Consider the following 13,664-nt stretch of genomic DNA (forward strand, 5'->3'; position numbering starts at 1 on the left):
GAGGAGGTAACATTTAAGCCATGACCTGAAGCCTGAGCAGCTACCCAGCAGCATAAAAAGGCCAATATCATTTGAGCAGACTATGTAAGGGGAAAAAGTGAGAAAAATACTGTGTTATGGGGGAATAAATAATTTCCCATGTCCTCTAAGAAAGAGTAGAGAAACTGATAAATCATAGGAGTGTCTACACTCTGAGTGAGATCAGGGACTTTATCTTTCTTAGCACCTGGAAAAGTACCTAAATCATAACAGATACTTGGTGAATGTGTGTGGATTAAGGAATAACTGAGCCAGGGATCTGAGACCTGGGAAATCAGGCAGCAACATGCTGATGAAGATACCAGTAGGTAGTGGGCATAGTGTTTGTTTCCTTTTAGTTGCATACGGTTTCTCATAAGCCACCTGAGGAAATCAGAAATACAAGAAGTTTGCAGGTCCCTAGAGGGTAAAATTATTCAACAACTACCACCTCTAGGAAGGGTTTCAATTGATCTGACTTGTGTCAAGTGCCCATAAATGGATAAGTGAACCAATCAGTGTGGATAAGGAAATGATGTACCATGACTGGGTCAGCTTACGTCACATACCCAACACTGTGGTTAGTAACCAGAAAATGTAGAGGGCAGTGGGCAAGAGATCCAGCAGACCTTTCAAATTCCTCTATTTCCTTTTTAAAGTTCCTCTTTTATAGAGATCAGTTTACATATCCAGTGTTCCTAACCCCAGTTTCCTAGAACGGTAGAACTTTATATATGTGTCTCTACAAACTTGGGGTTCAGGCAAAAAAAAAAAAAAAAAGTGAACGCTTTCATGGCCACACATCCGTGTTGAAACACCTCCCTGTGCTGTGGAAATCACTCTGAACCACTGACCCATTTCATGTCGTTCCGCTGTGCCCCGTGCAGCATCGCCTCCAACTGAGCCTGAACTTCAGCAAGTTTCTGTCGGTCCAAACGGTCATGAAAAATCCATTCCTCGTAGCAATGGACCGGGACAGGATAAATCACATACTTCAGCTTCATCAAGGATGTCAAGTGCTGCAGAAGGCTCTTGAGCACAGGCATTGTAATGGGATTGAAGGCAAAGCTAAGGACACAGAGGTGGGTACAGTGGCTCAGGGCTGGGAGGATGGCAGAGAGAGTAGAATCAGTTATCATACAATTGTTTATCTCCAGATGTTGCAGGGTGCTTGAGACCTTCTCCAGCAGAGTCTGGAAGGGCTCATAAACTTCTGAGAAGATGTGGTTGTTACTGAGACTCAATACCCTTAGGTGGGTGGCCTGAGAGCTCTGGGACAGGACAGTGACATCTCTGTGAGAAAGGTGACAGTGAGGTAGATACAGTGAATCCAACTGAGGTGGCACAACTCTATAGAGAGAAAAATGTAATGTTATTTCAGAAGAATGAGGGCAATGAGCCCCAAATTTTAGGTACCTAAGGCTCTAGAATAAACTACTGTGTTCATGGTTTGCAATAAGTGGTGAACAATGTGGACTTTGGGATCAGACTTTATAGATCTGTGACCCTGAGAAAGTTACTTTACCACTCTGAGGTACAGGGTTTTAATCTTGAAAACGTGCACAGCAGTAATTATTATACAGAACTGCGGGAAAGATTAAGTGAAGAAATTGCGTGCACTTAGAATATACGACATAATCAGTGTTGGATCTGATTCACGTATCTGGCAATGATGGGTCTGGGAAAACAGCCAACTGAGGGTTTCCTTTGGCTAGTACCCAGATGACAAGCTCTCCATTCAGGGTGTAAGCCTGGGGGGAAATACAGGGGCAAAATTATCTGGCGGTGTTAACTATTGGGGCCCATCCATGGGCATGTGCATTAGTCCTATAGCTTAATGTTTCTCCATCTGAATGCCTCCCCTTCCTCTCTAGAGAGCTGTAAAGTCCAATAGGAGAAGGACTGAGGCTTTTTCACCAATATATTTACAGACTTCTTTTAGGGTCTCCCCACGGTCACTGAATGTATGAATGAATGAGCACAGCTTCCTTTTCTAACCTCATCTGGTGCTCATCATAAGGTACCCCTCTCTCCCCCGGCTACGTTCAAACTCCCAGCAGTGCCTATTCTGAGGCAAAGAGAGAAATGGGTTACAAGGAGCTTAGGAAGATCCAAGCATGGTCTCTTCTGTGTTAACAATGAGGTGATCAGGGAACCCAGGTTCCTCCCCACCCCCTCACCTGAGCAGTTTGTGCAGTTGATCTGTGAGGCAGAAGAAAGACAAGCTGAGCTCCTGGAGATAGTCCAGCTGCCCAAGGCAGAGGAGAAAAGATCTGAAGTTCCTTCTCTTGTAAGATTTAAAGGGGATGTTACACAGAGTAAGGCTGTTCAGGTGGATCACCTGAGCCAAAAGGGTGACGACTTCACTCAGATTAGCCTGATCCATTTCCAGGTTCTCAATGCACCCCAGATCCAGAAACTGCAGGATACTTTTGTGCCCAGACATTCTATCGATTTGCAAATCTCTGCAGCAGACGTGCAAGGACCCAACATTCTGCTGAATTTTACTACAAAGGAAAGAGAGGAATTGCTCTGTTCTCAAGGTACTATTGAGGGAAATATCTACTAGTAATTCCATGGGTTCCTGAGCTGACTGAGGCTCAGACCCGGAATTACCAATCCCGAGGCACCTGACTCTACGCTGAGCTTCTTCTACCTTAAGGATAGAGTGCTGAGAGTAAATGCATGACTGAAAACAGAAAGGGAATGCGGTCCCAATCTCAGAGCATATTGTCTTACAGACCAGATCACTCCTTAAATCTAGGATCCTCAGTTTGGGCCCCCTGTAAGGAAAGGAAGAGACAGAACACATGAGAGATAGCTGATTTTAATATAACCCAGCAAGATCAATGATGAGAAGCAGGGACAGAACACTTTAACCCTGGTTTTCACTTCATTGCCATTCACCAAGAAGTTCTTTCCACACAAATGCAGCGTCTTTCATCCTTTCCCCACCCCCTCCTTCACCTCCCGTCTTTCCCTGTCTCAATGCCCATATTCCACTTCTGTGTAATCGCACTCAAATCCATTCATAGTATCCTGAAACATCTCTATTCTATACTCAACTCTATAAGGCAATAGAGTCCCGAAGGACCGACAGCTCTGCAAAGACTGCAGTATTCACCACTGGCTACTGTTGGGAGACCGTTAGGTATTCCCCTGCCCCAGGCTACAGCATACACTCCTGCTGACTCCCTGTGTCTCTGCTGGTCATAGTCTTACCAAGAGGAAGAGTTCTGGGCAGGGAGGATCTGCAGACCATCAATCATGGCTTCCAAGATGTCATAGTATGTTTCCCGTGTGTTCAATGACCCAATATGGAGACAGCGAAAAGGCCAAACCCTCACCATTGCCTTTACTATAGTCTTATGCCCACCGGAGAAGGCAGCGTTGAACAATGGAACAAAGAGGTCTCTTGGGATTTCGTCCAGGGCATGGATAGCTGCAGGCTCATAATTCAGCAGACTCTTTGCAGCAAGCTCAAGGAGGGTGACTGTGGTCTTTTGGTCCATCTTCAAAAACCTGCTTCAGAGTGGAGAATTTTTAGAAATCCTGAGAACATATCTATAGTCACTTGTTTGCTTCCAGTGTTAGCTATGGACAAAATACTTATTGAATAAGTATGTGGTGAATCATAGGGCCAACTCAAGTGACCTCTAGTATAGGAATAGAATGAAAATGGACTTGTGTGTATATTTAATTAAATATATGTACACACACGAACGCACGCATGCACGCGTGCGCGCGCACACACACACACACACACACACACACCTTCCATGAGATAAAATGCCATTAGAAATCATAGGTAAGTTAGCAGAAGACAATGCTGACCACCTAGCTGCCTTCCTCAAGTTATTTCCTCCTGAGGAGCTTCAAGATGGCAGAAGAGTAAGAAGTGGAGATCACCTTCCTGCCCACAAATATATCAGAAATACATCTACTTGTGGAACAACTCCTACAGAACACCTACTGAAAGCTGCCTGAAGTCCTCAGACCTCCCCAAAGGCAAGAAACTCCCCAAGGACCTGGGTAGGGTAAAAGAAAAAAGAAAAAACACAGACAAAAGGATAGGGATGGGACCTGCACCAGTGGGAGGGAGCTGTGAAGCAGGAAAGGTTTCCACACACTAGGAAGCCTCTTCGTAGGCAGAAACTGCATGTGGCGGAGGGGCGAAGCTTCGGAGTCGCGGAAAAGAGTGCAGCAACAGGGGTGCGGAGGGCAAAGTGGAGAGATTCCCGCACAGGGGATCGGTGGTGACCAGCACTCACCAGCCTGAGAGGCTTCTCTGCTCACCGGACGGGGCGGGCGGAGGCTGGGACCTGAGCCTTGGGCTTCAGAGGTCGGATCCCAGGAAAAAGACAGGGGATGGCTACATGAACGCAGCCTGAAAGAGGCTAGTGTGCCACAGCTTGCAGAGAGGGACTACGGGAAAAAGTCTGAGCTGCCGAAGAGACAAGAGACATTTTCTTGCTTCTTTGTTTCCTGGTGTGCCAGGAGAGGGGATTAAGAGTGCTGCTTAAAGGAGCTCCAGAGAAGGACGCAAGGAAATAGTTAATCAAGTGCAGGAAGCACAGACAGTCCCATACAGGATAAATCCAAGGAGAAACATGCCAAGACACATATTAATCAAATATCAAAAATTAAACACAAAGAACAAATATTAAGAGCAGCAAGGGAAAAACGACAAGTAACACATAACGAATCCCCATAAGATAAACAGCTGATATTCCAGCAGAAACTATGCAAGCCAGAAGGGAAAGGCAGGACATATTTAAAGTGATGAAAGAGAAAAACCTACAACTAAGATTACTCTACTCAACAAGGATCTCATTCAGATGTGAAGGAGAAATTAAAAGCTTTACAGACAAGGAAAAGCTAAGAGAATTGAGCACCACCAAACCAGCTTTACAACAAATGCTAAAGGAAGTTCTCTAGGTAAGAAACACAAGAGAAGGAAAAGACCTACAAAAAAAAAAAAAAAAAACTAACAAAATGGTAATAGGAACATACATGTAGATAATTACCTTAAATGTAAATGGATTAAAAGCTCCAACCAAAAGACATAGATTGGGTGAATGGATGCAAAAACAAGACCCATATATATCCTGTCTACAAGAGACCCTCTTCAGACCTAGGGACACATACAGACTGAAAGTGAGAGGATGGAAAAAGATACTCCATGCCAATGTAAATCAAAAGAAAGCTGGAGTAGCAATTCTCATATCAGACAAAATAGACTTTAAAACAAAGACTATTACAAGAGACAAAGAAGTACACTACATAATGATCAAGGGATCTACCCAAGAAGAAGATATAACAATTGTAAATATTTATGCACCCAACATAGGATCACCTCACTACAAAAGTCAAATACTAACAGCCATAAAAGGGGAAATCTACAGTAACCCAATCATAGTAGGGGACTTTAACACCTCACTTTCACCAATGGACAGATCATCCAAAATGAAAATAAATAAAGAAAAACAACCTTTAAATGATACATTAAACAAGATGGACTTAATTGATATTTATAGGACATCCCATCCAAAAACAGCAGAATACACATTCTTCTCAAGTGCTCATGGAACATTCTCCAGGATAGATCATATCTTGGGACACAAATCAAGCCTTGGTAAATTTAAGAAATTTAAAATCGTATCAAGTATCTTTTCCAACCACAATGCTATGAGACTAGATAGCAATTACAGAAAAAAATCTGTAAGAAATACAAACACATGGAGGCTAAACAATACACTACTAAATAACCAAGAGATCACTGAGGAAATCAAAGAGGAAATCAAAAGATACCGAGAAACAAATGACAATGAAAACACGACAATCCAAACCTATGGGATGCAGCATAAGCACTTCTAGGAGGGAAGCTTACAGCAATACAATCTTACCTCAAGAAACAGGAAACATCTCCAATAAACAACCTAACCTTACACATAAATCAATAGAGAAAGAAGAACAAAAAAAATACCCACACTTAGCAGAAGGAAAGAAATCATAAAAATCTGATCAGAAATAAATGAAAAAGAAATGAAGGAAATGATAGCAAAGGTCAATAAAACTAAAAGCTGGTTCTTTGAGAAGATAAACAAAATTGATAAACCATTAGTTAGACTCATCAAGAAAAAATGGGAGAAGACTCAAATCAATAGAATTAGAAATGAAAAAGGAGAAGTAACAACTGACACTGCACAAATACAAAGGATCATCAGAGATTACTACAAGCAACTCTATGCCAATAAAATGGACAACCTGGAAGAAATGGACAAATTCTTAGAAATGCACAATGTTCCGAGACTGAACCAGGAAGAAATAGAAAATATGAACAGACCAATCACAAGCACTGAAATTGAAACTGTGCTTAAAAATTTTCCAACAAACAAAAACCCAGGACCAGATGGCTCCACAGGCAAATTCTATCAAACATTTAGAGAACAGCTAACACCTATCTGTCTAAAACTCTTACAAAATATAGCAGCAGGAGGAACACTCCCACACTCATTCTACGAGGCCACCATCACTCTGATACTAAAACTAGACAAAGATATCACAAAGAAAGAAAACTACAGGCCAATATCACTGATGAACATAGATGAAAAATCCTCAACAAAATCCTAGCAAAGAGAATCCAACAGCACACTAAAAGGATCATACATTATGACCAAGTGGGGTTTATCCCAGGAAGGCAAGGATTCTTCAGTATATGCAAATTACTCAACGTGATACACCATATTAAAAAACTGAAGGAGAAAACACATATGATCATCTCAATAGATGCAGAGAAAGCTTTCGACAAAATTCAACACCTATTTAAGAAAAAAAACGCTCCAGAAAGTAGGCATAGAAGGAACTTTCCGCAACATAGCAAAGGTCATATATGACAAATCCACAGCCAACATTGTCTTCAATGGTGAAAAACTGAAAGCATTTCCACTAAGATCAGGAACATGACAAGGTTGCCCACTCACACCACTATTATTCAACATAGCTTTGGAAGTCTTAGCCACAGCAATCAGAGAAGAAAAAGAAATAAAAGGAATCCAAATTGGAAAAGAAGAAGTAAAGCTGTCACTGTTTGCAGATGACATGACACTATACATAGAGAATCCTAAAGATGCTACCAGAAAACTACTAGAGCTAATCAATGAATTTGGTAAAGTATCAGGATACAAAATAAATGCACAGAAATCTCTGGCATTCCTATACACTAATGATGAAAAATCTGAAAGAGAAATTAATGAAACACTCCTAATTACCATTGCCACAAAAAGAATAAAATATCTAGGAATAATCATAACTAAGGAGACAAAAGACCTGTATGCAGAAAATTATAAGACACTGATGAAAGAAATTAAAGATGTTACAAATAGATGGAGAGATATACCATGTTCTTGGATTGGAAGAATCAACATTGTGAAAATGACTCTACTACCCAAAGCAATCTACAGATTCAATGCAATCCCTATCAAACTACCACTGGCATTTTTCACAGAACTAGAACAAAAAACTTCACAATTTGTATGGAAACACAAATGACACCGAATAGCCAAAGCAATCTTGAGAACGAAAAGTGGAGCTGGGGGAATCAGGCTCCCTGACTTCAGACTATACTACAAAGCTACAGTAATCAAGACAGTATGGTACTGGCACAAAAGAAGAAATATAGATCAATGGAATAGGATAAAAAGCCCAGAGATAAACCCACGCACATATGGTCACAGTATCTTTGATAAAGGAGGCAGGAATGTACAGTGGAGAAAGGATAGCCTCTTCAATATGTGGTCCTGGGAAAACTGGACAGGTACATGTAAAAGTATGAAATTAGAACACTCCCTAACACCATACACAAAAATAAACTCAAAAGGGATTAAAGACTTAAATGTAAGGCCAGAAACTATAAAACTCTTGGAAAAAAACTGGCAGAATGCTGTATGACATACATCACAGCAAAATCCTTTTTGACCCACCTCCTAGAGTAATGGAAATAAAAACAAAAGTAAACAAATGGGACCTAATGAAACTTAAAAGCTTTTGCACTGCAAAGGAAGCCATAAACCAGACGAAAAAAGAGCCCTCGGAATGGGAGAAAATATTTGTAAATGAAGCAACTGACAAAGGATTAATCTCCAAAATTTACAAGCAGCTCATGCAGCTCAATAACAAAAAAAAACCCAATCCAATGCAAAAATGGGAAGAAGACCTAAATAGACATTTCTCCAAAGAAGATATACAGATTGCTAATGAACACATGAAAGAATGCTCAACGTCATTAATCATTAGAGAAATGCAAATCAAAACTACAACGTGATATCATCTCACACCGGTCAGAATGGCCATCATCAAAAAATCTACAAAAAATAAATGCTGGAGAATGTGTGGAGAAAAGGGAAAACTCTTGCACTATTGGTGGGAATGAAAAATGATACAGCCACTATGGAGAACTGTATGGAGGTTCCTTTAAAAACTAAAAATAGAACTACCATACGACCCAGCAATCACACTCCTGGGCATATATCATGAGAAAAGGTCATGAAGTACCTAGGGGTAAGTTGGGAATAAAGACACAGACCTACGAGAGCATGGAGTTTAGGATATAGGGAGGGGGAATGGTAAGCTGTGACAAAGTGAGAGAATGGCATGAACATATATAGTCTACCAAACGTAAAATAGGTAGCTAGCGGGAAGCAGCTGCGTAGCACAGGGAGATCAGCTAGGTGGTCTGTGATCACCTAGTGGGTGGGATAGGGAGGCTGGGAGGGAGTTAGATGCAAGAGGATAGAGATATGGGAACATATGTATATGTATAACTGACTCACTTTGTTATAAAGCAGAACTAACCCACCATTGTAAAGCAATTATCCTCCAATAAAGATGATAAAATAAATAAATCAATAAATAAATTTAAAAAATAAATTTAAAAATAGGGGCAAAACCAGATTTGACACATGCAGAAAAGGAAATGTCAATGTGACCACACAGGCAGAGGTTGTTTTGATGTGACCACAAGCCAAAGGATGCTGGCAGCCACAAGAAGCTGGAAGAAGCAAGAAGGGATTATCTCCTGGAGTCTCCAGAAGGAGAACAGCCCTGTCCACACATTGATTTCAGCTCAGTGATATTGATTTCAGACTTGGCTTCCAAAACTATGAAAGAATAAATTTCTGCCATTTCAAGCCACCAAAAATAATAAAATAAAATAGACAAAGTAAAAAGAAAAAAAAAAGAAAATGGTTGGAAGAACCTAGGGGTAAGACTTGAATAAAGATGCAGAGCTACTAGAGGCTGGACTTGAGGATACGGGGAGGGGGAAGGGCGAGCTGGAATAAAGTGAGAGAGTGCCATGGACATATATACACTTCCAAACATAAAATAGATTGCTAGTGAGAAGCAGCACCATAGCACAAAGAGATCAGCTCGGTGCTTTGTGAACACCTAGAGGAGTGGGATAGGGAGTGTGGGAGGGAGGGAGACGAAAGAGGGAAGAGATATGGGGACATATGTGTATGTAGAGCTGATTCACTTTGTTATAAGGCAGAAACTGACAAACCATTGTAAAGCAATTTATACTCTAATAAAGATGTTAAAAAATTATTTTCTCCCAAAAGGATACAAAACAATAAGAAGGAAAATGTACATCTACACAAAAGCCACACCCTCATCAGTACTTTAAAATGGAGAAGGCCAAAAATTCAAAAGAATTGTGAGGAAAAAAAAGAAAAATCATGAATCCTGGCATAAGATTTGTCACACTCCCATCACTAGGCTTTGTGGAAAACAAAAAGACAGACCAAGAAAAGCTGCCAAGAGAGAGGAAAGAAGATGGAAAAGGGCTGAAAGCTGATCTAAAACTACAGCAGAAGGACTAAGCCCAGAATAAATCTAAAAATACCAAAAAGGTGTCCTAGAATATGAGAGTCCAGACTACAGGGAAGGCACTCCAAACTCGGAGCTTATGAAGGGACAGGGATGATTTAAAGTGCAGTCTTTGAAAGATAGAACTCTTAGGGAAGAATAAAGGCAAAGAGTTAGGGAGAAGCATCCGTTGGCTCTTGGGTAATGACGGAGAAAATAAACAAAAGGGGAAAATTAAGGATCTTGCAAGACACAAGAGAACCGCAAAATCAGAGCACTCAGGACTTCTCCCTTCATCACCAAAACAAACAAACAAAATAAAAAGGATCTGGTCTTTGCTATATTAACAAAATTTCACATTATTAAACTAGGAATCTTGTCGAAAAAACCAGTATCATACAGATGAACAGAATGAAGGGAATTCCATAAAAGCTTTGTAAAAAAAAAAAAATGGATGAGGAAACAAAAGTGCATATATATTAAACAACCATGAAGGAGAAAAAGACTGGAAGTCAACACTCCAAACAAAATTAATTATACTCAAGCAAACACTGGAGGATATGAAACCCACCTTAAATAGAATATTTTAAAAAAATCAAAAGACAGAGATTGACTAAAAAGAAAGGCTGAAGCATAGATTTCATAACCAACTTGGGTATCCTTTAAATATCACAGCCTACAGAAAAAGCTTTTGAATTTGCAGAAACTTAGGAAATTCTGCACCCCACAGCACTTCCTAAGGAAGCTACTAGAGCAGGGGTCTGAAAACTGGCCCACTGAACCAATCCAACCCACTGCTTGATTTTGTAAATAAACTTTTATTGGATCAAAGCCATGACCAATCATTTATGTATTGTCTATGAATGCTTTTTCACTACAGTAGCAAAGTTGAGTAGAGAGACAGCGACACTGTGACCCAGGAACTTACAATATTTCCTATACTTCTCTTTACAGAATGTTTGCCAAGTAATCTAAAAGAGGAACTGGGATTGTGATCCCACTGCGATGAGAATGAAAACTTCACCAAAATACCCAATGGTGAGTATTTTACATACAATAGTAAAATGAAGGTGGGGGAAAGGGGAGAAGGCTAATGGACAAAAGTTTTATGCTGTGAAAAAAACCCACAGAAACTCTGCAACTAAAAATGAGCGAAGGTAGAGAAGTAGAAGAAAATACAGCAAACTTTTTATCATAATGCAGTAGGTGAGTGTTAAATGATACTGGAGGAAAAAATGCATAGACCAGAGAGTAAAGTTAAGAAAACAGGTGGTTCAGGATGATTTTAAGAAAGCATTAAACGTGAACAAAAACATGTCTTAATGAAAAAAGCCAAAACTCACAATGAAGATATAACCCTTAGGAATACTTATGAACCAATAACAAACAAACACCTTTATAAAGCAAAAATGCAAGGAAACGTAGATAAAATAATTATAATAACAGGAAACAGTAACAGTAGGAGATTTAATACACCAAACTCAGTCTAAGGCTGATCAAGTCATATAAAAAAAAAGAGAAAGATAATCAATAATGTTGTATAGGGAATATATTCTTGTCAAAAATGGATCACAATTATCTCACAGAGATTAGATAATTAATTTCTATAAAGTAGAAATAGTACAAACAATCCTCTCTAACCCCAATGCTATAAAATTTAGTAACAAAAGTTGAAAACAGAAAGGCCTTTCCACCTGAAAAACATTTTTAAAGCTTCTCTTAAGAACTGTTGAATATAAGAGGAGATGCAAACTGGAGTTGTAAAGAAATGTTTTAAAAGATTGACTGAAAAACTACATATCGGCATCTATGGGATACATTTAGAGCGGTGATCTGAGGCAAATTCACAGAGTACGCACTTTTATGAGTAAAAATGGAAGAATGAAGATAAAGTAATTAGAGTATGGCCTCAAAAAACGAAAAAAGAAAACCAACTAGGTAAAAAAGAACAATTAAAGAAAGCAAAACATAAAAGCAGAAATGAATGAGATACAAAATAGAAAAACGAAATCTTGTTTTTCAAAGTGTACAAACCCCTAGCTGGCTTGATGAAGGAAGAAAGGGAGAGATCACACATACACAAAATAATAAATGACAAAGCAGAAATAATCATTGAAACAGAAAAAAGAGGAGATTACTTTGCCAACCTCTATGCAAATAAACTTGAAAATCTATATGAAATAGGTAACTTCCTAGATAAATACAAATTACCAAAATTCTGATTCTAGTGTTAGAAAGCTTAAATTAGGCACTTTTCATAGAAGAAATAAAGTTATTACAGCAATACCCCCAAGAAGCACCTTGCTCAGATGGTTTTACAGGTGAATTCTAGTAAACCGTCAAAGATCAAATAGTACCAAAGCTCTATGAGTTATGTAAGAACATTAGAAAGGAAGGAAACTTCCCTAACTTCTTATATGAAGCCAGTAGGATGTTAACAGGTAAAAGGTAGATACCAAAATACTAAATAGAATATTAGCAAGCATCCATCAATACATTTAGAAACTAATACACTGTGATCAAGTGCAATTTATTCCATTAATACAAGGCTGGCTCTATATTAGGAATTCCATTGATATCATTCACCATAGTAATATAATCAAGGACAAATATCATATGATTAAAACCACAGATGCCAAACAAATCTTTGGGAAACTTCAACACCCATTCATGTTAAGAAAAGAAAAACCTGAAGAAGTGGGAAAGAGGGATGCATTCTTAACATGATAAAAGATATATAATTAATTCCTCATGCAAGTATTTTATGTAGTGGGGGACTACCAGAGGTTTTCCAATAAGCTCAGGAACAAGAAAAGTATGTCCATTATATCATTTCTGTTCAGTCTTCAACTACAAGCATTAGTCAGTTGACTAGAGAAATCAATTAGATTTATGAGAATGAATAACAAGAAGTAAAGCCACCTCTGTGTGCAGATGATACTACTGTACACCTGAAAAGCCCTATAGAAACAATAACAGATTAAGTAAAACAATAAGAGAAATCATCAAGTTAGTAGGATATAAAGTTACATACAAAAGTCAATGGTCTTTGTGTACACACACACACACAGCTGGAGGACACTTTAGTAGAGAAAATTCCATATCCAATAGCAAAAACAAAGCTTAAATGCATAGAAATAAACTTAATGAGAGCAGCTATGCAAGGACAATTTTTAGACACTCCTGAACAACATAGAAGGAAACTTGAATAAGCACAAAGACATTGGTCAATGTTCTTGGATAGAATAACACAACATTAAAAAGATGTCGGTTCTCCCTAAACTAATGTGTAAATTTAATATAATCTCAAAAATATCAGCAAATGTTTCTATGGAGTTAGATCAATGGATAATAAAAGTAATATTTTTTAAAAAAATCATGCAAAAATAGCCAGGATATAAGTGAAAAAGAAAACCTTTAAGTGGGGTGTAATGATACCATACATTAAAGCATGCTGTAAAGCCTCGGTAATTATAACACTGTGGTACTGGCACATGAGTAGACAAATAGTCCAGTGAAACAGAATAGAAAACCCAGAAAAACAAGAATAATACATGGAAATTTCAGTATATGATGAAAGGGCATTAAAATCACTGAGGCAAGATGGACGTTCAATAAATGATGCTGGAACAACTGAGACATTTGGGAAAAGAAGCAGTGTAGATCCATATCACACACCATACACAGAAATAAACTGTAAACAGGTTAGGAATCTAAAAGAATGAAACCATAACAAAATCTTTAAGAAAATATGGCAGGGGTCTGCTTTTACCTCCACC

At 38.9% G+C, this 13,664-nt stretch overlaps 1 protein-coding gene across 1 annotated transcript; it reads right to left on the bottom strand.

The window, feature by feature from the left end:
- Positions 1–854: 854 nt before the first annotated feature.
- On the bottom strand, positions 855–3,530 carry LOC103070811 (leucine-rich repeat-containing protein PRAME-like). Its single transcript, XM_007451231.1, has 3 exons — positions 3,366–3,530; positions 2,199–2,707; positions 855–1,368 (listed from the first exon to the last, which is right to left on the bottom strand). Exons 1-3 carry the CDS (start codon positions 3,528–3,530, stop codon positions 855–857), a joined length of 1,188 nt encoding a protein of 395 aa, XP_007451293.1.
- Positions 3,531–13,664: the final 10,134 nt, after the last annotated feature.

Source organism: Lipotes vexillifer, unplaced genomic scaffold (assembly GCF_000442215.2).
Source record: "Lipotes vexillifer unplaced genomic scaffold, Lipotes_vexillifer_v1.1 scaffold609, whole genome shotgun sequence".
NCBI lineage: Eukaryota > Metazoa > Chordata > Mammalia > Artiodactyla > Lipotidae > Lipotes > Lipotes vexillifer.